This window comes from Phaethon aethereus (assembly GCF_964289735.1).
Source record: "Phaethon aethereus genome assembly, chromosome: 1".
Classification (NCBI taxonomy): Eukaryota; Metazoa; Chordata; class Aves; order Phaethontiformes; family Phaethontidae; genus Phaethon; species Phaethon aethereus.
This window is the reverse complement of record NC_138575.1, coordinates 23414369-23441254: the sequence shown is the minus strand read 5'-3', so window position 1 is coordinate 23441254 and position 26886 is coordinate 23414369. Positions and strand designations below refer to the sequence as shown.

At 40.8% G+C, this 26886-nt stretch overlaps 1 protein-coding gene across 1 annotated transcript in view; it reads left to right on the top strand.

The window, feature by feature from the left end:
* The window catches only part of PLXNB2 (plexin B2), a gene marked incomplete at its 3' end in the record, with an annotated part of 77557 nt that overhangs the window by 21070 nt on the left and 29601 nt on the right, over positions 1-26886 (top strand). The window contains exons 10-16 of the mRNA XM_082014011.1: positions 897-989; positions 2167-2248; positions 6520-6692; positions 8886-9034; positions 12000-12108; positions 24423-24559; positions 25181-25348. Coding sequence (XP_081870137.1) covers positions 897-989; positions 2167-2248; positions 6520-6692; positions 8886-9034; positions 12000-12108; positions 24423-24559; positions 25181-25348 — 911 coding nt within the window. The remainder of the gene's footprint in view (positions 1-896; positions 990-2166; positions 2249-6519; positions 6693-8885; positions 9035-11999; positions 12109-24422; positions 24560-25180; positions 25349-26886) is intronic.

Sequence of the window (26886 nt, the reverse complement as noted above, 5' to 3'; positions counted from 1 at the left end):
TGATGAGGGTGATGAGACACTGGAATGGGTTGCTCAGAGAAGTTGTGGATGCCCCATCACTGCAAGTGTCCTAGGTCAGGTTGGATGGGGTTCTGAGCAACCTGATCTAGTGAAAGGTGTCCCTGCCCATGTCAGGAGGATTGGAACTAGATGATCTTTGAAGGTCCTTTCCAACCCAAGCCATTCTCTGATTCTATAAAGGTGAAAGGTGATCTTGTCCCCCAGTGGGCTCTGATTTCATAAGTATTTGCCAACAATATTGTCTGAAAATGTTCTTAATGCTTGCTTCTTTCTCTGCTTCTTCTGGCAAAGCTGGTATGTGCTGCAGTGCCTAGGGAGAAGATAGGAAGAAGAAGGTCTCTAGGAGGCAGGAATACTCTTAAGCTGGTATTGCCATCAAAGACTGTCCTGTGAAAACACAGCTGGAGTCGTGGTGAGGCAGGAGAAACAAAGCCAGCAAGGTCTGAGAGATGTTCATTCCAGTTTCCCATGTAATTCTTACATTCCTGATCTGCCCAGGGTCCCTGCAGACAATACCTTAAAGGGCAGAACTCACACAGCTCTGTTAATAACACATCTGATGTGTGAAGCCATCCGGTATTCACATCTCTTGACTTTCCCTTATTGCTCCATAAAACAGAGTGCTAGATATGTTCTTGCTTTATTTGTACTGCTTGGTGCTTCCACCTTTAACAAACGTTGGAGGGGTGCAGCAAAGCAGCAGATTGCGCTGGCTCAGTGTTTCATTAGCTTTGTTTTCAGAAGATTACTTTAGCTGGTTAGCCTTCTCCATTGGTTCTTATTACTTCCAGTGCTGAACAGGATATTGCCTGGTGATGTTTTATTATGCTTGGTGATGCTGTACAAATTCTAAGCTGAACTTTTCTCTTCCATAGGATAAAAAATTTGCAGTTGGAAACAGTCAGTTTGAATTCGAAGCTCCTGTTTATGAATCAGATGAAGGAAAATTTTCATTCATGAGTGAAGAGGTAAATGCAAAAATATGATTCACCTACCAAACATATTTAGTTCTTATAGTCCTGTTCCATTATCCACATGTGTCCAGAAATATACAGGTAATTTTGGTTTCCCTCAAAGAACTAAGTCACCTCTGATGGAGATTCTCCTTTGGCAGTAGCAGTCAAAGGCAGCAGCTTTGGCTTAGAGCTCCTGGGGTCTCCCCTGAAAGCATTCTCTCTCTCTCCTTGATTTGTCTATCTGTGCAATCCACGGGTTCACTGAGCTGTCCCTGGGGGAATTTGGGACCATTACTCTCTTATTCTTCACTTTTTATGTAATCTGGTGAAATCATTGAGGATGAACGATGAAAATTTCAGAGCTCTCCCTCTCCACACTCCAATTCATTAACTTTCACATTGTACATCTGTAAAATGTTGTTGTTTGGCTACTTACTATCTATGCTTCTTTCACTTTGGTTTATTTTACAGAGAAAGGAAATAATATTAAAAAAAATAGTTTATTTACCAAGCTCAAAGTTGGACTCAAAAATGTTAGGCTGACTGTAACCTTTATGTCTTATAAGCTTACTAACAGAGTAGTTTTGAGAACTAATTAGCATTTATGCAGCATTTGAGCTTAGCACAAAGCTTTTGCTTTATAAAGCTATTGTATTTTTATTTGCTCTTTTTCTTTCCCACCGGTTGTTATTGCTGCTGTCTTTCAACGTGAGCAGAAGCTCATGTCTTGGAGCATGTGAACCTTGTGCTTTGGCTATAATGAGGGGGTTCCACTGCAAAAGATGCAAGAGTTTTCCCCTCCATGCAGCGCGAGTCTGCTGTGTCCACAGAAGTAATGGGGCCAGATGGTGTGGGAAGGGAGAACTCAGCAGGGTCAGCAGCTATACTTACTGAATCTGAACAGCACCTTTGCTACTTGGATACTTATTACCAAATGTAAATTAAATTAATGAAAAGCGGGTATTCAGATACTGCTGTCCCTTGATACTTGAAAATTCTGGTTGTGAGGGATTAGGTTCATTAAAACATTTTTCTATAAATCTGTTTGGCCAAGATGACAAAAAGACCATAAGGTCTGGAATAGTTTCTAAAACCTTCTCAGCTCTGATTATCGAGAATCATAGAAAACGCATGAAATTAACCTTGTGAAATGTAGGTATAAATATCTCTATTGTGTCATCTTTTCCAGTTCTCCTATAGTGCAAATGAGACCCTACGACTTAACTTATCCATAAGAACAGATACGGTCAAGATTGACAGCAAACTGATGGGTAAGGATGAAAAATGGGATTAAAGGCAGGTTAATTACAATAAACAGAAATCAATTCCTTCATAATTTGGAGCCATGTGAATAAGAATGTTACCTTTGTAGGTTTTACTGGTTTGGGTGTAGCAATTAAATCCGACAGATCAAAACTTATTAATACTAAACTCATGAATTAAACATCAGTGTTGTATATATTAAAAGCCATTTTAAATATGCTACCATTATTTTCAAGTTTGCTTTTGCTCTGAAGGGCAATCCTAATAGCAAAGCTACACAGTTCAAACAAATCAAACTTAAGTAGTTTGATTCTTTTTTTTCAATGGCTATTTCCCTTCCCCAATGAACTTTCCGCCTCCAACAGCAGAAAGGGGATCCTTCTCATTGCCGCTCGTATGGACTTCACACAAAATCTCAACTTTCAGCTGTGTCTCAGCTCAGACACGTTCTGCAGTCATTACATCTACTCAGCAATACAGAGACGTTCAGTGTGCCTTCAGCTGATTACTTCATTCATTTATTTCTGTGGCAACAAAAAGTATATTAAGTGTTTTATAGCACAAAGACTTGGTCTCTGATATAAATCCCTTTACAAATATAAAATTCTTTGTTTCTTTCAACATACAACAATGAAGCAATTATGTTTGTGAGCCTAGTCCTGAGCTGAGGTGAGGAAGCTCCATCAAAATCAGCGGAGCAGTATCTGGGAGCTGGGACCTACCTTGCCCTCCTTTGGACTGAAGTTTAAGGCATAGTGTTGCAAAAACTGCGAGGCAACGCACTTGTTACTCGCAGGAAAACTAATACTGCCCGCAAGTAATATACCCTGCAGATTAAAACCTTGGACCATATTTTTCCATCTGTACAATATTTAAATTTATTCCCTTTCTTATTGTCAGCATAGAAGTATGTTTTTAGAAGATATTGCCTATGGCTCTGTGTGCAGTGTTGAAAGCACTGAAAAGAACACCTGGCATGTTGATGTTATGGAGAGGTCATATTAAAATCTTACACTGTCTTAATTTTCATTCCAAAAGCTGTGGTGTTTAAAACTGCAGAATTTTGATCAAATATTCCCAAAATCTTTTTTCTATGGGAAAAACATAGAAAAAAAGTAGTAGCTAAATTATTGAAGAAATGTTATCAGATTGAAACCTAGAACACTTGCAAGATGGGAATTGAAAAATTATCAACAAATGTCTCTTTTTATTGTAAAATAGATTTTTTTAATCCAAATTCTCTCCTGCTTTTAAATTTCCTTGCCATATGAAATCTGAGGCGTAATGTTTTTTATGCATCTTGAAAAGAATTGGCTTTAGGTTGCTGAGAAGCACCTTTGAACCTGCCAGTGAAAGAACCCTTTCTGTGTATAACACTTAGTGAATACTAAGTTACGGTAGCGTTTTCACATCTCAAGCCATCGGAGGTTCTGAACAGTAGGAAATCCAATATATCCCTTTTATCCTTTGTCCTTTTTATCAATGATTTCACAGTTGGTATCTCAAGGTGATGGATAAGAGTCTGAATCTAATGAGTGGCTTGCTGCTGGTACATTTAATGAGCTGATCAGTGAGCAGGGGGAGTGTTTAATGCTTTAAGGCCATAGCTTTTGCCGCAACTGGATGTGAGGGACATCAAGACATTGCAGTGCTGACATTGTTTACTGAGGGATGGGTTGAAAATCCTCGTCCAGCCGATGCAGGATAACAAAGTAATTCAGTAAGCGTATTCCCGTGCCATACCAGGTAGCCACGTGGCAGTGTGGGTGGGTAACGCAGGGTTTAGGAAGGCAAGGGGAAGATTTGTTTAACAATATTACTCGCTCAAGTCCCAGTAGCAACCTTTCAGCTTAAGAAAGCAATCTGGTTCCTCCTGCAAAAGCAATTCACAGCGTAGATGAGAGGAAAGTTTTCCTTGCTGCTGCCTGCACTGTCTCTTCTGCTTATAAAAGCAAACAGCAACGTACCAGGGCTGCCAGTCTGGTGCTTCTCCCCAGCACTACATTCACATCCAACATACAGAGTGAATAGTTAACACACAAACTGTTGAAAATATTGCTTGGGTTATCCTTGCTGCTCAGTGACTCCTGTATTGATGTGCTGAGCATATGAAGCAAATGATGCTACTCCCGCTTTGCGCTCATCGATTCCTTGAGAATTCAAGGTAGGGGTTGAATCAAATGGATGCTCTTTCTCATTGATTCATTGTTACAAATGCCACAGTCCCCTGGCTTTGCATAAGCCTCCAATGGTGTCTCGACTGAGTTTGTGCTAGGAAAGCTGCTTGAAATCAAGTGGATATGCCAACTAGATATAAGAAGGGTTAAAACCAGGCTTCTTCATTGTAAGGGAAAGAATAAAACCATGTTATTCTATTAAAGACTAGCTGTGAAACTGAATGCTGAGGTTTTTAAATATGCATCATTTAGAGAAAAACTGCCCTTACGAGGTTGTATGCTCTCCTGCAAGTGGCAGAGAGGCTGTAGCCAAGCTTTGGGCATCTGTAATCTTTTTCGTGCCTAGCAGGGCAATAAGGGCACTGCTGAAAGATAATGGAGAACCAGCATTCTCATTTTACTTTTTCATTTCAGTAGAAAACTGACATGGTGGCCTCTTGGAATTAGATTTTAAAAGCTACTGCTGCTGCTCTTATCTAGGAAGGTATCAAGTACATTGAAATGCTAGTGACTGGAGGATCATTTCGCCGGTGTCCTTCCTAGAGTCCTGCTCCTCTGAGAATAAAAGCTTTCTTTAAATAGACGTTTTTGATGGCCTTTACCATACACAGTCTCAAAGGGATTTATCCTGGTCTCTCTTGCCCACATCTGATCACCTCTGTTTACTTTGCTTTGCTTCCTGCATCTTTAAAGATGAATCTCCTTTGAAAAAAACCTAGTGTCACTAAGGGTACCATTTCTTGAGACTTAATGAGCACATAAAACAGTTCATCGCTACTGGAAAGGGGAGATGGTGAGTCTCTGTCTTGTACTCCCCACTCCCATCTGTGAGCACATTTAACTCTTGAAAGAGCACAGGAGGAATCCTGGATAGTTTCTGCTGTTCTAGTAAGTTAAGCTGATTTACAAGAAGACTCAACAAGTGCCAGAGCCTTGCTGGCAGAGGGTGAAAGGGAGCGCGGCCAGAAAAAAAGAGCAGCAAAGGGTAGAGAGAAGCGGGAATGAAGGGAAGGAAAAGGAGGGAGCAAGAAGTTTCCCTCTACAATAATCAGCTCACCTTCCCAGGGAAGCACAGCTCTCACACGCTGAGTAATCTGTGCAACTTGCACGCTTCCCCTAGAGAAATGTGTGGCATCTTTTCAGTCTGTTTTCTTCTGGACTAGCTCTCAAGTGCATCTCCAAATGTTTTCTTGCAAGCTCAGGCTTTCCATATGGTGCTGAACCACCCAGCTCTGTCTCAAGGCTTTTCATCTATTTGGGAAAATTAATTTTGTTCAGTGGCTGTGCGTCATGCTGGAGATTGATGGGGACCAAAACAAGTTTAGTGTCTGGGACAGTTGGTGCATGGTTCATCAGTAAGAGAGGCATGACTGTCAGACCTGATTTCTTGGCTTAGAAAAACTAGAATTAAACCCCACTACAGAAGGAATAAGGCATACATCAGGATGACAATTCAAGACAAAAGGGAAAACGAAAGCAAGAAAATATAGACGATTGGAGAAATCAAGAGGTATTAACCTGAACAAAGGATAACACTTCATTAAGTGTTAACTTTCTATTCAATTCAGGCTTTAGCGATGATTTTGGAAAGGGCCAAATGTCCTGGAAACATCCAACAAAGGCAGCTCTCTTCCTTTAAATACACAACTGGCAGAGGTCCCATGGCAGCTGATGTCTGTCCCCAGTGAAACCCATGTAAAGCTTATACACTTCCATGTCTGACTCCTGGTACGCCAGGAGGACCCATTTGTTTGTACTAGTCTTTGAGCAGTTGTATAGGCAGGTTCATCGAGGATAGTCAAACAAAGGACTTTGTACTTAAATGTTTTGACAATGCCTGAGTGACAGAAATGCATTTGTGTTCTAGATAGTTTATTCATACTCTGCACATGGATAGATTTGAGGTTTTTCTATGGAGGGAAAACTACAGGGTTTTTTCAGCATCATTTCAGGGATTAAGTACAGAGTGTGCATATTCTTCACACGACTCAAATGAGCAAAAGGCAGGCTTTGTACATCAGATTAGTTTTCCTTCCTACAACACACTGAATACCCTTGAAACAGAGGGAAATGTCTAAGCGCATTTACCTTTCATATTTCAGTGACTCTGTACAACTGCTCTTACGGACGAAGCGACTGCAGCTTATGCCTCGCAGCCCATCGCGACTATAAATGTGTCTGGTGTGAAGAAGAGGGCAAGCCCAGCAAGTGCGTTTATGAAAAACTCTGTCATGCTCCTCCCACTGACACGTGTCCTCATCCAGAAATCACTCGCGTAAGATGGCTTTTTTCTCTCCCTACCAGTGTATTATTTTTCAGGAAGAAAGCATTCATGCAAGCTCATACTGAAAGGCAGTTTTTTTCCTAGGGTGTTAAGTAAGCCTCTGAAATAGCTGCAAGGAAATAATGCCAGTAGTGATGTGTGTGAGAGATTTGTAAAGACTCAAGAGACTGAATGGAGTCTTTGAGACTCCTTGTTTTTCAAGCCTTGTCCTCACCATGCTAGAAGCCCAGCTAGCAGTGTGTGCTTAAACGTGGCCCTTGATTCTTGGGAAATAGCACAGATTTTTTTTCTCTCCTGAAGTCCTTTCTACCTGAAATAAGTCTGTAAGAGAGGTTCACTGTGCCTGGAACTGCAAGCACATAGCAGGCTCATTAACAGACTTCAAACTAGACTTCTAAATAGTGTTTAATAAGGGAGCAGGTTGTTTCTGCATCACAGTTTGTTTTCCAGGTGTCAGTGATATTTTCCAGTCCACACCAGGATGAAACCCAGGGCTGTAGAAGTTGGATGTAAGAAGTCAGAGAAGCTGGCTTACTCGGCAGTAGTCCTACAGTGGGAGCGGGGGAAGAGTGTTGTCCACCTTGGTGGACCTGTAGCCAAAGCAAGAAGTGATAAATTCTTGTCCTTTTCAGCAACAAGCCAAATGCTGTTTTTCTGGGCATAATTGTCAAGAGAAGTGTGATATGTACTTCCACTGGGCAAGTCTAAGTTGCTGCAACAGTGATATCCATACTTTGAAACTTAGACTCACCATTCAATGAGAACGTATCCCAAGCTATCACAAAATGCGGTAACTGTAAGACAGAGGTTGAGAGTCATAACAGGGATGTTTCACTCAAATAAGATAGGAACTGTTTAATTCTGAAACCTGTGGCTCAAACTGTTAGAGACACTGGATGACATTGGCCACGACGGTGTAGCTAAGAAGAAATAGCAGGTAAACAGTTAAGTCTGCCAAGGAAGGCAAATACCCTGAAATCATGACGAAAAGTGTGGAGAAGAATGCTTGTGTGATTAGCTGTGCCCAGATGAAGATAATTTGAGTGGGAAGGAAAAAGAAAACTAAGAAAAATAAAAGTGTTTTCACCTGGGATATTGTTTGTACGTAATTGTGGATTAAATACTGAAATAGTAAATTTTTCAAAGCTTTTGTTAATTTCAGATTTGAACAAAATATTTGGAAACATCTACACAAACCTTTAAGTCATTTTTCAGCTAGTTAGTTTATGGGTTGAGTGCAAAGGGATGGCCAGCGGGCAGAAGTTTTAGGAAGTTGACCCAGTAAGAAAACAGAGCAAGTGACTCTGGAGCTGGGCTGGGCAGCCAGCAGCAGCAGCCTTGTGTCTGTGCTCAGACTTGCTTAGATCTAAGAAACTCAGCAGATGTTAAAGTCCAGACTTTCAGAAGCTGTATTTGTTTGCCTTCCAATTACACTGTTTGGGACTGTGCAACGTCCGTCTTCTTCATGATAAACTTGCAGCCCTTCAGAGCTGAACACCCAAAAAGGTCTTGCCGGAGGTGCTCCATTTATTGCATAGCAAAGCAGGTGAGCCTCCCAACAAATATTCAGAATAGTGCCTGTTGAGGCCATATTTCAACCTGAGAAGTCCACTGCAACCACAGGATTTTCTCAGTCATCATTTTAATTGCCAGTTATTTAATTAGTATCAAACCATACACTGTGGCATCCTACCATTTGATGCAGTAAAGACAACCAAGGGGCTAGCAGAACTTTTGGAGACATTATGTGGGACAGCAGTTTGTTTTAGGAAGGTGCACTCTTCTTCCATGAACCTAAACGGAGAAAATCTTGGCAAAAAAAGGCCAGAAAAGCCCATGGAATGATTATGAGAGGAGCCCAATCCATTTGCCTTTCAAAATCATAGCGCTGGAGTGGAGGAAGCAAACTTAAAACAGAGTAAACACGCAGCAAGAGTTTTGTACGTAACAGTCTGCCACAGGAGACACGAAATCAGCAGCTGATGAATACTCATTCTGAGCGAACAAGTAATTAATTAACATTAAAAAGTTACATAGCATGTTTTTGTAGGGGTCCTACAAGAAACATCTTTTTAATTCCAAGTATGGGTAAGTCAAAGGAGCTTTAAATAACATGGAAGAGCAACATGGTCACTGCAGTATTTAATTTTGCTTTTTTTTTTACTTTTCCTCATGCAAACACAGATTGAGCCAAAAACTGGACCACTAAGTGGTGGAATTCTTTTGACCATCATGGGATCTAATTTGGGAATAAAAGCAGAAGATGTAACAAATATAACAGTGGCAGACAAGGAATGTCTTTTCAAAGAGGAATTCTACTCTGTTTCCACAAGGTAATTGCTGGATATTTTTCACAAGGTTTTAGAAAAAATAGTGGACTTCTGTGCATTTTCAGGAGAAGGTGATCTTCTGTGGTTATAAAAAGTTATCAATAGAAGAAAGAACTAGTGCGATATATCTGCAATATTTTATAGTAATGTGTCTGAGTATTTACAATCATTATAGATACTAATACACAACAAATTTACGATAGCGTACTACCCTTCTGATTGAATTTTTTTTCCTTATTTGTTTGAAAAGCTTTCCAAAACTATTACTGCAGATGTCTCAAGACTATTTGTTTTTTAAATTAAATGTATCTTAGGTGTGCATCTAGTCATTAAAATCTTTGCTAAATCTGAACAACAGTGCAGCCAAGCATACAAGATTTATGGGAAAGTAGATAAAGCAAGAGGAAGCTTAAATCTTTTTGTTTTAGTCCAGCCACAAAGTTTCTTTCCTGGGGGCAGGGAGGGATCCCAGGGTTTTGGTTGGCTTTAGATGACTAAGTTTCATCGCAGAGCCAACAAGTCCATGGATGTTGAATTGCCTAAGCAGGTTGGTAGATGTTTTGTGGATTACTTGTCACACTTAAGCAGTGCCAAAAATGAAAAGAAGTATGCCTAAATTCTTCTAGGTTTCTAGGTGTTTACTACAGATTATATAAAACATCTAATTTCAAGAGGGTCATACCCTTTTGATTTTAGCTGATAAAAAGCATAGCATGAAAGCTCAGTAGTAATATTAAAAGTAATGACATATTTTAAGCAGTGTGCTTTTTCTTCCATTCACTTTTGATATTTAAAGCTGCATTTGAAACCTTGGCTTTCTTTCCCTTCTGTTAATTTAAAGTATAATACAGTAACTTTTTGCTATTTCTGTGGCGTGTTTTGAAAGGGATTTTGAAGATGCCGAAGTGATTTTTTTTAGCTTTTGAAAAAAGTTTAGCTTTAGTCAGTTTGTGGATCTGACATTTAGAAGCATCCCAGGCCCCTAGGACTTAGGAATGTATATATAGCTGTATATCTCTTACTGCTTCCCAAACCCATTGCCATCATTCATGCATTTACATGTGCATCACCATCCACAAAATTCCCAACTCTTTTACAGTCATCTTTTCCCATTCCTTATTTTCAGTGTTTGCAAAAGCTGCACTGAATCGCAGCATAGCCTTACAAGAATTTCCCCACCCTCTTGGCTTTTTCTAAAGCTTTTTGATATTTTTAAACACATGGAAAAGAGCCAGAACTCAGATGACTGGTTCCTTGTATCATAGCAACGTTACTGGTTTCCTAAGCTCTGCCAGTGTTGTAATGGGTGAGAACAAATGCAACTTGCATAATGTCATTTATCAACAAATTAGGGGGTTTTGAAGGATGTTCTCCAATAGGGAAACCTTGAAAAAGAAGTTATTCAAAATCTCCAAATAGGTATCTATACTTTTCTGTCTTTATCTTCCTCCATTCTTTTGTTTTATTATGATCTTATTTTATTTTATTTAATTAAAACAAAAAAAAGTGCCTAGTCTCACTCCCCTATCCTTCTGCAGTAAAAAGCTAGTCATTTTTAGGAGACAGTTGCTCCCATGGGCAGGAGAGCAGAGAGATTTCAGGCACTTAAGGCTGCTTTCTGGCTCTGCGGTGATTTAATTGTTGGCCTTCGAGAAGTCATGTTCTCCTTCTTTGTAGTTTTCCATTTGTAACGTGGGGGAAGGGAACTTTTCTCAATTAAAATCCCTGCTAACCACGCTGCGGCGTTTCCCACACGCACACCCCCCGGCCCCGGCCCCCGGCTGCTTTCCCTAGCTTGACATATGGTAGAAATTCCTACAAAGGCACCGTTTCCTGTTTCTGCCTGACAAGAAGATACAACTTCCAAGAATACAGTAGAGACATGATGAGGAACAGACTCAGGCAGCCATACACATGCCAGGACATGCAAGAATTTAGAGAATTTTGTCCACTTGCCAGTACCCAGGCAGAAAAGTCTGCCGTGATCTGCAGAGGGACTTGACAATCCTTTTATTATAAGTCCCGATTTAAGTACATTATACCCAGTAATTTGGGGTTGGTTTGTTTTTGTTTTGGTTTGGTTTTTTTTTTATTTGAGGGGTTTTTTTAAGCAGTTGTGCACTCCTTATGGAAGAACAGCAATCATCCTGGAGGGAAAGAGCAAAGGAAATTAGCAGTGATCCTCAGGGTATGTCCTGTCTGAAACCCTGCCTGCCCAGGCTGCAAACATTATATACCTCCTTATCTACTCTGTATTATCAGCTCTTCATTAAGCGTCTGTCCCAGTTTTCAAGTGTGTCGAATCCTTTTTGCATTTTCATGCTTGTATTCTGTGGATCACCTGTTTGAAACAAAAATTTAAACAACCAAGCTATCAGCCAGTAGCAGTGTTAGTTAAGGCAGTGTTTACTCGGCCAATATTCCTTGACCTCTGAATTTATGTGAGTTATCTGAGGATTTATTTTCAGAGAACAGTAATTCTAAAGGGATTTTGATTGTAGGTGTGAAAATACAGTAGTTTAAAGCTGAAAAATAGCAGGATGCACAACAAAGTATAAGAGCTAAAGCACACAAATTTACGAGACAGCTGATGGTCTGATTCTTACATCAAGGGTCAGGGTTGGGGTTCTTAACATCACCAGGTCCAGTGAAAACCTTGTGTGGCATTGAAGAGGTTCATCTCTGACTTCTGGGCTGAATCTGTCTTCTGTAGAAGGCACCTCTACTAACGGATTGCTAAAATAGCTGCTGTGTACAGTGCTCAGGTTTCAGTTTTATCTTCCTTTAGATATAAGATTAAGATTTTCTTGGGTGTTTTTGCTGGGAATCTGAGGCAGAGCTCAAGTACTTTGTGTAGGATAAAGCAGTGTTAGTGCTTTTGCTGGCAGCATGTGTGGTAGCTCACATACATTGCATTAGTATTGCAGCTGTTACTTCTAACAGATAAACTTACATTCTTTCTTCCTAGGATTGTATGTCAAGTTGGACCAATGAATGAACCAAAACAAGGTCAAATTGAAGTTAACATCAATGGAAAATTAGGTAAATCACCAAGTAAAGTGCAGTTTACATACCAGGTAAGTGCACTTTTTTCCAGTGACCTGTTTTATACCTTGTGCATTACTTAAGTTTGCAGTTTACCTGTTCAGCACAGAGTCACTTGTGTTTACCTTACAATCTTTGTTTCATCAATAACACTATCGTTCAAGTATGTTAGAAAACACTTAACTTGAGCATACAAAAAGTGTACCAAAAATCTGTTTTCATCAATAGATCCAGAGTCTCAAAATAGGATGATGTTGTTTGCATTTAAAATTTCAAAAATGTGGTAGAAAAGAAACTGTAATAAACTTACTCAGTAGTGACACAATATCTCTTAAGTGTCACTATTGAATAAAAAAAAAATAAGCACTGCAAAAAATTAGGTATTCTTTAGATGCACAGTTAGTTCACTATTTTAATCACTGTGTTTAGTCTAGCCAATGTTCTTAATTATGAGAATGGATGCAAAGCAGCTGAAGAATACGTAATGAAGGTACATTAATTTTTTAATAATTTATTTTATTCAAAAATATGGCATGCAGAGCCACAGACAGCGTGATGTGTGTTCATATTACACATGTGCTTTGTTTCCAGTGTCACTGTGAAGGAGAATTTCATTTGTGTCTGAATTGCTTTAACCTAAATGTGGCCCTAGGTTATAGCTGCTTTAGCCTGTGGTTTTAGCAGCAAGTAGCTTTATCTGTATCTATGAAGTCTTCAAAATTTATAAGGGCCTGCGATAGCTGAGAGGTTTAAATAATCTCTGTCCTCATATTGATACTTTAAATTATGCTTATAAACTGTAAATCTATAAAACATAAAGGGTGGGTTAGGCTTTTATCTTCTCCCTTATTTAAACTTCTGTCTCATTAATTCTTGATGTCTTGTGAGAAGGAAGGGAAGGGAGTCAGCAGTGAGAAGTGGAATAAGTCAAGAATGGTATTCAACTGAGAAGATAGTCTTATTTCCAAAAAACAGGCTAGAAGTGTTTTTTTCCATAATTTCCAAGCAAGTACCTCCTCTCCTTGATGATATCTCTGCAAACACACCCTTTTTGCTTGAAAATGTCCTCTGTTCCTTTGTAGAAATGTAGGTTATAATTAAGTCTGTCTTTGTCAATCTCATTTGTCTTAACCAAAGAAGAACATAATCTCCTGTGTTTATGTGTTTGTGGTCTCTATGACAGAGGCTATGACTGTAAACCCTACATGAGATGATACTTGACATGAACCCATTGTGCTGGCTACATTTTACACCAGTTCTCGTATGCTTCTCCAGTGTGCAAAGATTCCCCCATGGTTTGCGTGAAAGCCACATGAAGGTGTTATGGAGTGTGTTGAATTGTAATCTGAAGCCCCCATGTAGGCTTCAAAGCCTGTCTGTGAAGTTGTGCTGGTGCGATTCCCTGCTCAGCACATCTGGGAGGCGAGATAAGCAGCCACCACTTTTGGCTACTTACGGGAAAGATTGCCCATCAGTGAGGCACTAGGAGAAGCTGCAGAGCACAAGCATCACCCAGGTGGAGGTTTTCCTGCAAGTCCAGGACTTCCACTGTGCCAATATCTGCTTGCATTGAGGTTACTGAGATCCCAGATACCTAAGCTAACTGCAGATAAAAAGCATTTTTATTTACTGCAGAAATCTTTCTATGGGGACTCTATGTACAAAATGCAGAGCAATGGCAAGTAATGCATTTCATGCCCTAAAACTGGTGAAATTGGTTTCTAGTTTCATTTCTCTATGTTCCATGAGAAAATGAAGCCAACTGTGGACTGCAGTAGGATTAAAGTTGGTACAGGAGCATTGCATTCACACGCACCTCTACAAGTGTGACACGAGCACTTTTGGCGTGAGAACAGGCAATCAGAGCAGACAATCTCATCAGTTGATTTTGTCTTTAAAGCTACAATCTTGTTTCACTGCTGTTTTCAGGCAGTTGTTTGGTGACTTCTTTCAGCAGACGTGAAATCTGTGCTTTGTTTAAAAACTGTTCTATTCAGTATATACAAAGGAGAGAAAATTGTCTTCTTTCCAAGAGCCTTCCTAAAGTAAATTTTCTGTTACGTATTTCCCCTTTCTTTGGCACATTGTCTGTCTACCCTCCTGTTGCTAATTATCAGTATTTTTACTGTGTGCTTTGATCACCCGAAGCACAAGAGATTCAGCTTTCGCAGTGACCGCTCTAAACATGGTGTGTGGCAGTGCACAAGCCGTGCACAAGGAGACAGTGGAGCCGCTCAATCTGATGTGTCTATGGACACTGGAGTTGCGTCCATACTCCCCACAGTTTCAGCCTGATGTGACTAGCGTCTACCACCAAATGCACGTAGTCAATTTTCAAGTAGAATGGATAGAAAGGAGACATTTTTTACAATGAGAGTGGTGAGACACTGGAACAGGTTGCCCAGAGAAGCTGTGGATGCCCCATCATTCGAAGTGTTCGAGGTCAGGTTCGATGAGGCTTTGAGCAACCTGACCTCATGAAAGATCCATGTTCCTGCCCATGGCAGGGGAGGTGGACTAAATGATCTTTGAAGGTCCCTTCCAACCCAAACCATTCTATGATTCTATGATAAGTACTACTACATTTGGCTGTTGTTGATACTCAGCCTGAATGATGAGATGTTTTTAAAGCTGGATTGATGAGGATCAATAGTCAGCACAACTTGGGGTTTAGACTTGTGCTTCTGCCCCATTCTGCCAGTACAGCGCATTTCTGAGCTGAGGAACATGTGAGACCTCCATTAAATGGGTCAAAAAGCCAGTTAAAAGGGAAGCCACAGTTTCAATTTAAAATTATTTCTAAACTAAAATACCCTGGCCCACAAGAATCTGTGCTGTGCTGTAAACACCTTATCAATATTTGCTGCGTAACAGGGGAAGAAAGCTTTTTTTCTCCCTACCCATCACAATTTCTCTACCCAACCTGAGTGCTGGTCAAGTCCAGCCATTCCAGCAAAATTAAATTAACCCAGTCCTCCTCTAGTGACATTGCTGTTGTTTCCTTATAAGCAGGATCAGGTAATAACTAGTCTTCTGTTTCGTGAAACAAAAATGAAGTGATGCTAAATTTTAATAACCAGCTATGTGGTACATCTGGAGCACTGAATAACCAAAAAGGGGGATAAATTAGGGTCTGATCTGAAAACAAACATGAAGGTGACTATTCACCATACTGGAAGCTTGAATGTGAACCTGAACAGCACAGTTACATGTAACAGTGTGCACTCTTCCACCTTAATCTACTCACAGCTTGGACAGTTTCCTCTTACCTTCATCCATCGTCTGGTTTCCTTCTTGACGTTTGAAGCAATTGCTCTGGGAGCTCTCACCACCGCAGTGCCATTAGTGCCACAGGGCTTTTGTGGAGGGTTTTAGCTCACTCCTTGATTTTTCTCTATGAGTTTTTACCTCAACGCATGCATTTTACGCTGTAGTTGGGATTTTTGGGTGGGGTTTTTTGGGGGGGGTTGTTACATGCTTGTTGCCATTATGATCGATGCATATAAACCGCACATCCTCTGCAGTCTGGAATTGCTTCCAGAGAAGGGGTTGTGACTATTTTATTCTTGAGTCCTGGAGCACATCTTGTTTGTGTATCAGCCTGCAGAAGGACCAGGAGAACTCCTGGGTAGCTGAGAGTTTTAGTGAAGCTGGCCCTTCCTCATGTGGATATTATTAGACTTAATTCTTTATCATCTGAGCTATGCACTTAAATACATGGTCCCACCATCCAGTGCTCATGGTTCTGCTTGAAAGCTGCCAGTGAACACTGGCTGTATGATAATGCAGACTTTCCAGTCACGCATGCTTCCATTTCTCCATCAAACCTGTCAGCAAGGCTCTGTGGTGTCTGCCTCACGATAAAAAGATGCTGCCTGCAGTCTAAAAAATTAGTTGTTTAAAATACCAACGATTTGCATAAGCATCCCATCCACAACAGCCAGCACACAACAGGCACTCATAGGCAAATGCTCTGCCTGCGCATCTGGAGCGGCTGGAAATGTTTGATCAGCTCACACGGTCTGAGGTTTGGACAAAGCGGCCCCAGAAGGGCAGGACTTAGCTCACTTCTCTGCTATTGCAGAAATAACCCAGGAACTGAAGCCTGGTTTGTGGTGTGGATGCTGTGACGAGGCGAGCTGGTGGGTCAGGTCAGCCACTGAGGAGAACACCAGGCTGCCAAGAGCGCGCAATGGAAATTCTCTGGTTGAATATCCTGTGAGTGGGTGGCTTGTCTGAAGAAACAAGAAGCAGTTTCCCTCAGGGCTGAGAAAGGAGGGAAGTGGAGGGGAAAAGAGCAGTTCCTAATGACTTGTGTGCCCCGTTCAGCAGCTTAATTTAGCTCCTGCAGTTACCTTTATACTCCACGAAATGACATTTTGACCTCCAAGAAGGTGAACAGTGTCTACAGCCCTTCATGGGCTATGCCTTTAATTTTTGTGTGCATTATATGCAAGGGTTGGCAGAATAATTTGGCTTTCAGTATGGGGCAGATAAGTTTAGTAACAAGTGAGTTATTTTACAGACCTACTTCAAGAATAAGAACCTATTGCAGCTGGGACCAGGATTAGGAAAGGGAAAGGTTACCTGTGGAGGAAAGGATGGATGATATAAATGCAGAGGAATAATGTGCTCTGTACATTTGTGAAAATCTTATCCACGTGTGTGTGTACTGTCATCAGATCCTTGACACAGCATCCCTGTGCTTTGCTTGTGTGGAAGCACAAGAACCTGTTCCTACTTGTGAAGATGTGCACTTGCATCAAAGGCAAACCCCCAACCGGAGGTCACTGCCTACAGGAGCTGGCAGAAGGAAGCTTAGGTGGCTTTGCCATTTGCTGCCCATCACGTCCATTTGAACATATCCATCTGTTGCTGGCTTCCCCTTGTGCTGCAGCTGGCATCTCTCACGGCATCATGAGGATATACTCTGCCACCGTCCTCTTTTCGCTCCCCAGTTGGCTCTCTGCTTGTGATCTGGCATGGTTGCCTTTTCTTCAGCATCACCCTCTGAAGCATAGACTTCATGCCAAGGTTTCTTTGCATCTCCGTTAGGCTCCCCTCCTCTGTTGCCTTCCAACTGTTCCTCAGTTTCTGGCCCCTCTTGTGATCCACCAGTAGCCTCCTTGGTGGCTGGTCATTTCCCTCTTTGATTTTCTGCATTAGTGAGGGATAAAGGGTAACGCTTTTATCTCAGTGGTGTAGTTCTTCAGCTTGAAACTGCCTACCACAGATTACTGTTATAGTAGGTAGTATCCCTATTTACACAGTCATGCCCAGGAATATAAAAAGTTGAGCATCTGCTTGGTGACAGACGAGTGGAAAAGTAGAGAAATGGCAAAAGAAGAGATGCAGAACCTAGGTGATGCTCCATAGGAGTGCACTCTTCTTGTTCTTGAATACTGTGCAAGGGATCAGAAGTGAGTTGCCTGGACATGACAGTGTAAACCAAGAAAGCTACAAAGCAAACAAACCAAGTGAAAAAGAACATGAATCAGCCTGGCAGTTCAGATCCCAAATGCAAGTCGGGTGAGTGAAAAAGAAGCTGGGGGAATGGTTCTCTTTTGCACCTGCATATCTTTAATGGGAAAATTGCAAAGAAGCTGGATAAAAAAAGGAAAAGAGGAGTAACCCTACTGTTAGTCAGGTAAAAGTTGTGCTTTGATTTGACACCAGCAGGCCACAGAGATCTAAAATGCTTGGAGCTCTCTGAAAGCATTTTCAGCCTGTAAAAAGGTATATTTTACTAAAATTGTAATCAGAAACCTGAAGAAATAAGAGATCACCTTCCTAACTGTGAAAAAAGCCTAACTGCAAGACATAAAATATTAAAGATTAAAAAGTTCATTCTAGATTAATAAACAGGATGAAAAATGTAAGTGCTGAGATGCGAATGCTCAGAGGCTTGGCAGTAGCTGTGCAAGAGCAGCAGCCATGTACGCTGCTAATAAGTAAGTTCACATCTAAATGTGATTATAAGTGGAACAGACGTGGAGATAATTTACCCTCTAGCACGCAGAAAGCATGAAACCACAATGAAAAATATATCAGCATTTCTGTGAAGAGATTTGTAAGTAGGAGGCAAAGATACAAACAGATCAAACAAAGGAAAGACTTCTGGCTGCGATGAAGAAAACAGCACACTGGAAAATGGCCTGAGTGTGAAGTCATATACATACTTGGGCCTCTGTAAGCCAGTATTAAAATAATACTGTTTTGCCAGTATTTTTCTCTTTTTTTTTTCAGTATCTTTGTGCTGACGAAGCACAGGGTGCATCAGAGGACATACTGTTGCAAGGCCCTGACTTTACTATGAGGTGAAACCAAAAAATACAGTTTGTGAATCTCAGGTTAGTCCCTGATGCAAAGATAAGGCAGTGGCACATGTGAATGCGAATGCCACATAAAGGAATTAATTGGTATTACAAAGAGAATAAATGAATTTGCGACCAAGCATAGCACTATTTGAACATTACATACCATGAGCAATGTACAAGGACTTAGAAATTGTCATTGTCTCACTGCTTCAAATTGGAGTAGATAACCACTGCCTTCAGGTAAGCCACGTCAACAAGATGGGCACCAACCACAGTCATAAAACAGAAGAGGTAACCTATCCATAGCATTATTATCCTTCCAGCAAAGCTGCCTAGTGGTTATCAAAGTGCTAGGAAAACTGCTTACCAGTTCAGGAATACTAACCCAGCAATCTGGTATAACATGGGAAAGTTGGGTTGCAGGTGGACTTTGAGACCTCTAGCTCAACATTATGACACCTAAGTAGGATTTAAGGAAGGTTTGTATGTAGGACAGATAAAATGTTCATGTTTCCCATGGCTGACAAGCTACAATCTGCTTGGACCTACAAGCAAGAAATCCTGTCGAGATCAAATTATTTTTTCAGGATAACCATGCAGTAGGGCGCAAGTTAGAGCTGTTGACAAGTTGGACTAGATGATTGTTGTAGATCCCTTCCAACTGAACTATTCTGTTCTGTTCTGTCCTGTCCTGTCCTATTCTATTCTATTCTATCCTATCCTAAATATAGCATAGCTGTGGATGTGTGTATGTTTTACCAAAACTGCAAATCCACTTCCTACATGACACGAGCATGAAAGCTTAAGGTGGTGGGGAGTCCCAGCTGTGGGAAAACCCTCCACCGAGAAGTGGCTTACCAGACTGGGCAGGAAACAGGCCACTGAACAACTGACAGAGGTTGGAACTGCATTTTTTAAACTAGACTATCAAAAAAACCCCACATAACGAGGTAAGCTGTTATTGCAGAAAAGATTTATGCTCAAATATCAAACTACCTGGAAGACATGAACAATATTTGCCTGGTGACAAAAGGAGAAGTATAGAGCACTGAAATCTGAAAGAACATTCCTCCATTTCAAGCAAAATAAGAAAAAGAATGAAATATCTATGAACTATGATTTTCTACACTTCAAGGAATTATAAAACAAGGGTTAAATTAGTGCTTACAGAGTTGTTTAAATTTTACTGGGTCCATGAGAAATGAAGTATTGCCAAGTCCTCAGAAGGGCTGACGTTTTCCAAAAGAATTATTACAAGGCTCCTACAAATTCCATATAGGGCACATAATTAAATGTGCTGCTTAACATCATAATTGCACCGAGCACTGTGGTGTGATGTTATAGTGGTGCATTGCACTGCGGCGTTACAGAAAGTGTGACTTCCCCTGGGCACATTCTGACTGAGCGAACAAAGATCGCAAGGTGCAGAGGGCTGAAAATGAAAGCAGGGTATTTATTGTGATGGCAGGGATACTTCTGATTCAGGGACTGAAATGAGAAAAGAACAGAAACAAGGAGAGAAGAAATCCTTGAGGGGATTTGGAAAAGGTGGCATGACTGATCTCGCAGCACGTGAGGTCCTAGGTTTATCCTAGTGCTGTTTGTAATGGTTGACTATTCAGTATTGCTCAGGGTTGAGTCCAAGTTAAAGGGGGTTGCCTTTTGGTAAAAGCAACATTTTTATTATCCATCAAACAAGGTTTGCAATGAAGGATTTACCTTTTGCCCCTCGTTTTCCTCTGCGAGGAGAAGGAATCTCACGCAGGGCTGTGGTAAGCAACATAGAGCTGTGGGTTAGGTGCAGCTTTGCTAGACTGGGTAAGATAAGACTAGACCTGGCAGTTTCCAAGGGTCTGGACCTTTCTGTCCCACTGCTGAGTGCCGTGTTAGCCGTGGGAAGGAGCTACCTTCTCCTTAGGTACATGATTCTTGTTGAAGGCTTGTGCCACCACTGACGGTACTCTTTCAAATTATCTTGGCATTCAGCGAAATATCATTCTCCTGCTGGTCCCATCTACCTAATTGCATTTTTGAAAAATGCATTCTGGTTGAGCATTCGGATGAACCAATTTTTTTTCTTTATTGGTACTGCTAAGAAGACCTCCAGGTGGGCCAATGTAGCTTTGCTCTTTGAGCCATCCATAAATATTTTAGAAGAGCACTAAAACTTGCTCTTAGCGCATTGGTTTCGCAATAAAATGGTTATTAAAATTGTTAAAATTCTCAATAATTTATTTTAACTACTTGTTTTTTCTGGCAGGTCCTTAGGAGGAAGGGAAAGGGGGGAAATGTGAAACAGAAAATAGCAAGTTAAAATTAATCAAATCATTTTTCTGACAAGTTTACAGTAACAAACTGTTACTATATGATGCTTTGTCTTAGCAGTCATGCTGTAGCATTCCTCTGCACACAGAGCATGGTTCAGCTTCTCCTTATTAGATCATCTTTATGAGGCATCCACATTATTTGGTCTCTGGAGAACTCTCGGTATTTGCAAAATTGCTTTAAATATGTTAAATATGAATACTTTGAATTAAGCTGTTTTAAAATAGTCATTTGAGGAATTGCTGCAAGACCAGTGATTAAAGAGAAAAGAAGGGTTAAACCGTAACTGTTCCACCTCCTCCCTGGCTGCCACCCGCTTTCGCTCCCGGAGTGGTTCTTGGCCTCAGTTTTCCTTTCAGCCAGAGGTGAAGCTGAGATGTGCTGAGCCTGTGGTGTGGCTGCGGCGCGGATGGGTGAGGCGTGGGTGGCGTGTTCTCCTGTCCCGGGTAGCTGGACTTTAACTTCCAGCAGAGTTGGAGTCTTGCTAAGAAAAAACCAACCTCTGGGGAAGACGAAACAGATACTTGTTTCACTTCCCCGTTGCTGTTGTGTTGTTCAGAGATAACTTTGCTGTTTGGTTACCTGTGTATCCCGGTTCCTAGGGAGGCAAACGTAGGGCACCACTAAAAGGTCCTCCACAGAAAATGGTGCTGGATGGTTCTGCTTCAAGTTCATGGCTTGCTTGATATTTACTGGTTGTTAGCAACAGAGCCAGCTTGACACCCTGCCAAAGTTACCCATCAGATAACCCAGCAGAGCTTTAACAGGGCAATTATTTCACATTTTTGCAGGAATAAAAGAATACGGCTGTCTAGCTGAAGTTTTTGGCAAGCTTCCTTTCATTTTTTATGCTGAGGTTACAGAGAACAGTGGTGTGTGATGCTTCAGAAATCTTTTCTTGTTCCTTTCCTTCCTAAGTCTCTGCTTAAAGGCTTGGCTTTACGTGGTTTCTTGTTCCTTTCCTTCCTAAGTCTGTTCTTAGAGGCTAGGCTTTCAGCAGAGGTAGTATTTAGGGAAAAGGCTATGAGTTTTAAATAGTTTTTCTGAGGTTCAGGGATAACAAATTTGTCCATACTGATTCTTTAGTGGTTCTTGAGGGATGCTTTCGTCTGAAAGCTATCCCAGGCATGTTATGCAGCTAACCATTGCTGTGGATTTCTACCATGGATGATGCAGATGTTTAACATGCTTAACAGTTTATAGCAATTAAGATTTAATTTGAAGTCAATAAAAGGCATGGTTTTCTGTCTGTGGGATAAGGTTAGACTTAAAATATTTGATACATTTTTATAAGCTATTTATTGACTGTGTATTTTATATACAATTTTGATTGTAATATTTTGAGCAACAAAATTGTGTTACAAAAAAGCACAAATGAGCCTCTCTCTGGGAAGCATGTGTCTAGACTTGTGTTAATTTAAACTTCAAGTGTGATTTTTAAAACTGACCCCCTCGAACTTTTTATTTAGCCTGATGTGACTTATTTCAATTTAGCTTAAATCAGCAAGCAATTAAACCCACAGAAGAGTATGCACGGAGAGGGTTGTATAGATCTAAGTGAGCCGGTTTTAGTCAACTCTGTTATATTGAATCAAGGCTCCTTTTTGCTTAAAAAAATGCTTACAAATTACTTTGAGTCACTTCCCTACACAAAATCTTGTAATCCGAGTGATGTATTAAATTAAAACAAAATCAAAGGTTAGCGCATGAGAGCAGTCATATGCTGCAGCGATGTACATCTTGGGGAGTGAAGGGTTTACAAACAGATTTCTCTCAGGGAAGAAAAGCAATTGACACCCAATTAGTGTTAAAGCATATTCCGAAAGCTCAATGACTTGAGAGCAAATTACAGTTGTCATTGTGGATTTGTGAAGTGTGCTGAAGGATGATGCATTCCTTCGGAGGGAAGTTGCTCAGACATGAAAATATAAAACAAGCGCAGCAAGTACAAAGTCTCTGTGCTTCTATAATATCTGTGCTTCAATAAAACAAATTTGTAAAGCAACCACGAGGTCAATTGGATGCATTTTTACGGATTCCTGCTGCTTGTTAAAAACCTGACGATGGCTCACCGAGCTTTGAACCGAACTGCGGTACGTCAGTCCCCCTGCTCCCCGCCACTCGTGGGCCCTCGGTTCTGTAGCTGGAAGCTGTCACAGAGATGGCAGCCTGTGCCAGGGAAAACGACACAGGGGAAAGGTTCTGGCTGCATGACTAGTAAGCTGCGGGCTTGTTGCTCCCTGTTTCCGAGCAAGGCTTTTCCCCCTTAGAGCGGGAGATCGGTGCAGTGTGATGGTGCTCAAGGAAACCCTTGCCAGCAAGGGTAGTTTTCAAACTTCTTTGCTCTTGCTTTATTTGCTTATGCTTCAGCCCCCAGCCTGGACTGTATTATCAGTTCACCCATTCACCTACACAAGAGGAGGGGGAGAGCAGGTGTCATTTAGAAATATATATGAGATAGGGAAATAAGGTTATTGCTTATTTGACTCATTTAAGGAAAGCTTGTGCTTGCACATGGATGGAGCAGCACAGTTATACATCAGAAAAGGCATTACCTCCTCACAGCCTCCCTAAGCTGCTGATCTGGTACGCTTTAGCAAATGCAGAGTCCTTCCTAGCAGTGCCTCCGCCGCACGCTTGGACCCGGCATCCGATCCGTCCGCGCGGCACACGTGGCGGCGGGCTGCATGGGACCACCTCGCTGCCTGCGCGCGCAGCGGCTGCCGCCCCGGCGCGAGGGCTGCGGCACGTCTGCGGGCACGGCCGGGCCGCAGAGTCGGCAGGCAGCGCTCGCCCAGAGCCGGCTGGTAACCCATCTCATGCGGCTTGCACGGCTTCGTCATCCTCTTGATTCAGCAGCTTCAGTGTTGTCCCAAATGAGGATGCTTTTCTCAGCTGGAAGCGGGGACTACTTGGCGATGAAGTAACTTAATCGCGCTGTTCGTGAAAAGCCCTCGCTGTTAATTTACAGTATTTGTCATAGCTCCCGGAATGCAATCACAGAAACAAAGACTGAATTAAGAACAAAACAAGGGAACTTATTTGAGAAATTTAAATATCCAACAAATTTCATAACAATTTGAAGCATATCTGCTTGTTTCAATTGGCTTTAAGAAATCCACTCCAAGGTTCTAGGTGCATAAAGAAAAGTTTAGCATTTTCTGATTTTCTTTCTTTGCGAACTCATTGCTCAAAAATAGGATAACAATTTTAGCGCAATTACCAGCTTTACAAGATAAAGGGAATGTTAATATTCTTTCTTTTCAGTACCAATTTTGAAAACCTGGCTTTGTCTCTCCTGTAGCTGACTCCGAATGTAGGAAAGGGTAAGGAAAGGTGAAGGTAGACTCAGAGATAAGGAAGAGAAAAATCTTAAAATGTGAAAACAGGAAATCCAACAGGAAGCTTTCACAAAATTAATGCAGCCAACTCTACATTTTGTAAATAGGGAATTGAAATTCGTATAAAGCCTCGTAAAATACAGTATGGAAAAATATAAGTATATTCACATCATCTGTTACTTCTTCTTTCAGCATGAATCATGAGAGGTTTTGCTTTACTTTGGAAGAATTATCCATCAATATTTTAATTTCATTATTTTTCAGGTGGTGATATTAAACTCCTATTAGCTATTGTACCAACTAATACTGATGTAAACTTAATGTTATTTTTTCTTAATTAGTTTGACCATCTCCTCTTTGCAGGAACCTCATCCTTCTCGAATAAGACCTGAAAGTGGTCCACAAGCAGGAGGAACCATGCTTACCATCACCGGAACAAACCTGGCCACTGGTTCCAAGAAGGACGTTCAAGTTTCAGTCGGTAGCCAGCCTTGCAATGTGTACGTACCCTGAGTAACTAACAATACAGAGCTGTATCGTAACAAAGCACCAACCTTTTCTGGCCTTTAGAAATTAAGCAAATCCATTGTCTATCTCTTTGTGACTCATCCCATGCGATGGAGTTCTACACGTAACGTTCAGACAGAAACTCACTCAGAGGCTCCAGCTGGAAGAAGCAGCTGTAGAAACAAGCAAATTGGGAGAACTCAGATATCCAAAGATTTTTCCAGTTTCGGCTTTCTCAGCTTGACTGGCTGCTCCAAACTCACCCATGCTTTCACTCAGCACCTCCTCAGTGGCTCCATATAAAATCTTAATCTTCTAGTGCCCCTTGATTTGTTCTTCTCACTTCTTTTTCCTTTTATTAATTGCTGTCCTTCTCTTCCCCCCAAAAAGGAATGATATATGAAGTGTGCTGACACTGCATTGTTCTTGTGTTTGTATACTGTTCCTTTTCATATCCTACATCTTTTTTAAAGACCCTACGTGATCTGAAGGAAGTGTTGTCTCCTCTCGTAACTACTCAGTGCCTGTTTTTGTTGCTGCTGGGGTAGTACAGTAAAGAGTACAAATCACCATGACGTTAGTAACTGAACTCTTCTTTTTTTTCTCCAATCTAGCACTGAATTTGGAGACGAGATCGTTTGCATTACAGGACCTAATAGCAAGGTTGAAGCTGTTCAAGTCACAATGCAGTATGGGGGCACAGCAATTACTGTACCACAGCCATTTTCATACAGTGAGAATCCTACTGTCACTAAGTTCCTGCCAGTAAATAGCTTCAGCAGGTAATGAAATGTTTGCCATAACTTCATTTACAATTAGGTTAAAATATGTGTAATATGTAATAAACCTATTGCATATAGAACTTGTTTGAAAGTTTGAAATAAAAACTCCTGTACTGTAGCCGTGCACACATTTAGATACGTAGAGTTTGTGATCTTTCTTAACCGCAGCTGATGCTTGAAAGTATTCTGTTATCTCCAAACTTTAATCCCCACTTCAAAGATAAACCCTGAAACCAGAAAAGGTAATGATCTTCTTTTAAATTAAGATGTCTTAAAGAAAGAGATCTGAAGCATTTCAGCATGATGTCAGACAACATGATCTTTGTGTTACTTACAAATCCTTATCCTATAGGGATAACCTATATAAGAGGTTTCTAATGAAAAGGTTTCTAACAGTTTTTCTACTCAGCTTTTAATAAGTATGCTGGAAACAGAGGAAAGTTATGGCTTGTCATCTCTTTGTCCCATGAGGAAAAAAGCATCTTTTTAGGAAATCTAGATCAGGGTTCAATAACGTTTTTAAAAGGTAAGCTGTCTTGTATGGTGGTACTCACACCCCATCTGGTAGCTGTTCATTCTGGAAAAAAGCTCACCTAGAATTAATTGTGAAACAAAAAAAAATGTATGCCACTCGTATTTGTAACAATATGGCAAATCATGTGTATAAAAGTCCTTGTAGCATACCTCTGGTTTTGAAAGTCGTTCTGTGACTGATATAGGGACAAACTTGTGACCTTGATTCACATTGATCTCTGCTGTTCCCTAATATTCTGGTCTTTCTGCTTAGTGGGGTACAGTTGGCAGAGAGAAATCATGATGTTTTCACTTTCTTTCAGTAAAAAGTAGTGTAACATCGTGACATTAGAAATAGGACATGAAAACTAAAATTTGCCGTGACTTCTCTTGAAGAAATTGGCACTTGCCTCCTTGAATACTGAGCAGTCACTTATGTAAAATAGTATTTTTTTTTAATATTTGCTTTTGATTTTCGGTTTGAATGGTTTTGGGGCCTGGAGGGTTTTTTTGGTATATCAATAGTGACCTACCCCAGAGGATTTAAGAGACTCCTTTTTCTCTCTATAAAAATTGCAGCTTACTTTAATGGATTGCTCTGAGGATTCCTATATCTGTAAATCCATGTTACTTCGATGACTTTAATTCCCACTGGCAACTTGCATGCATTCTTCTTATGCAAATGCATTATTTTTTAAACAATGTGTTGCAAATGAAAGGGAATGAAGAAGCCAGGTCCCTACAAACCTGTGGAAAATGTGCTCTCACCTTTGTCTCTGAGTGTGGAATGTGGCGTGATTTTAACAAAAACATTAGAGAAGTAAAGCACACAAAGATAAGCATCAATGAAAAGCCACAAATACTGAAAAAACAATTTGTAGTTTTTATATTCTGCTGTTTTAAAATTAGTTTGAAGTTGACTTTGCTGCTTTTAAATGCAGCGATCATAGCTTTAAAATAGAAGTCTCTTGTGTAGGATATCTAATTGTCATATAGGCATTACATAGCTGTTTTCAGTGGAAGTA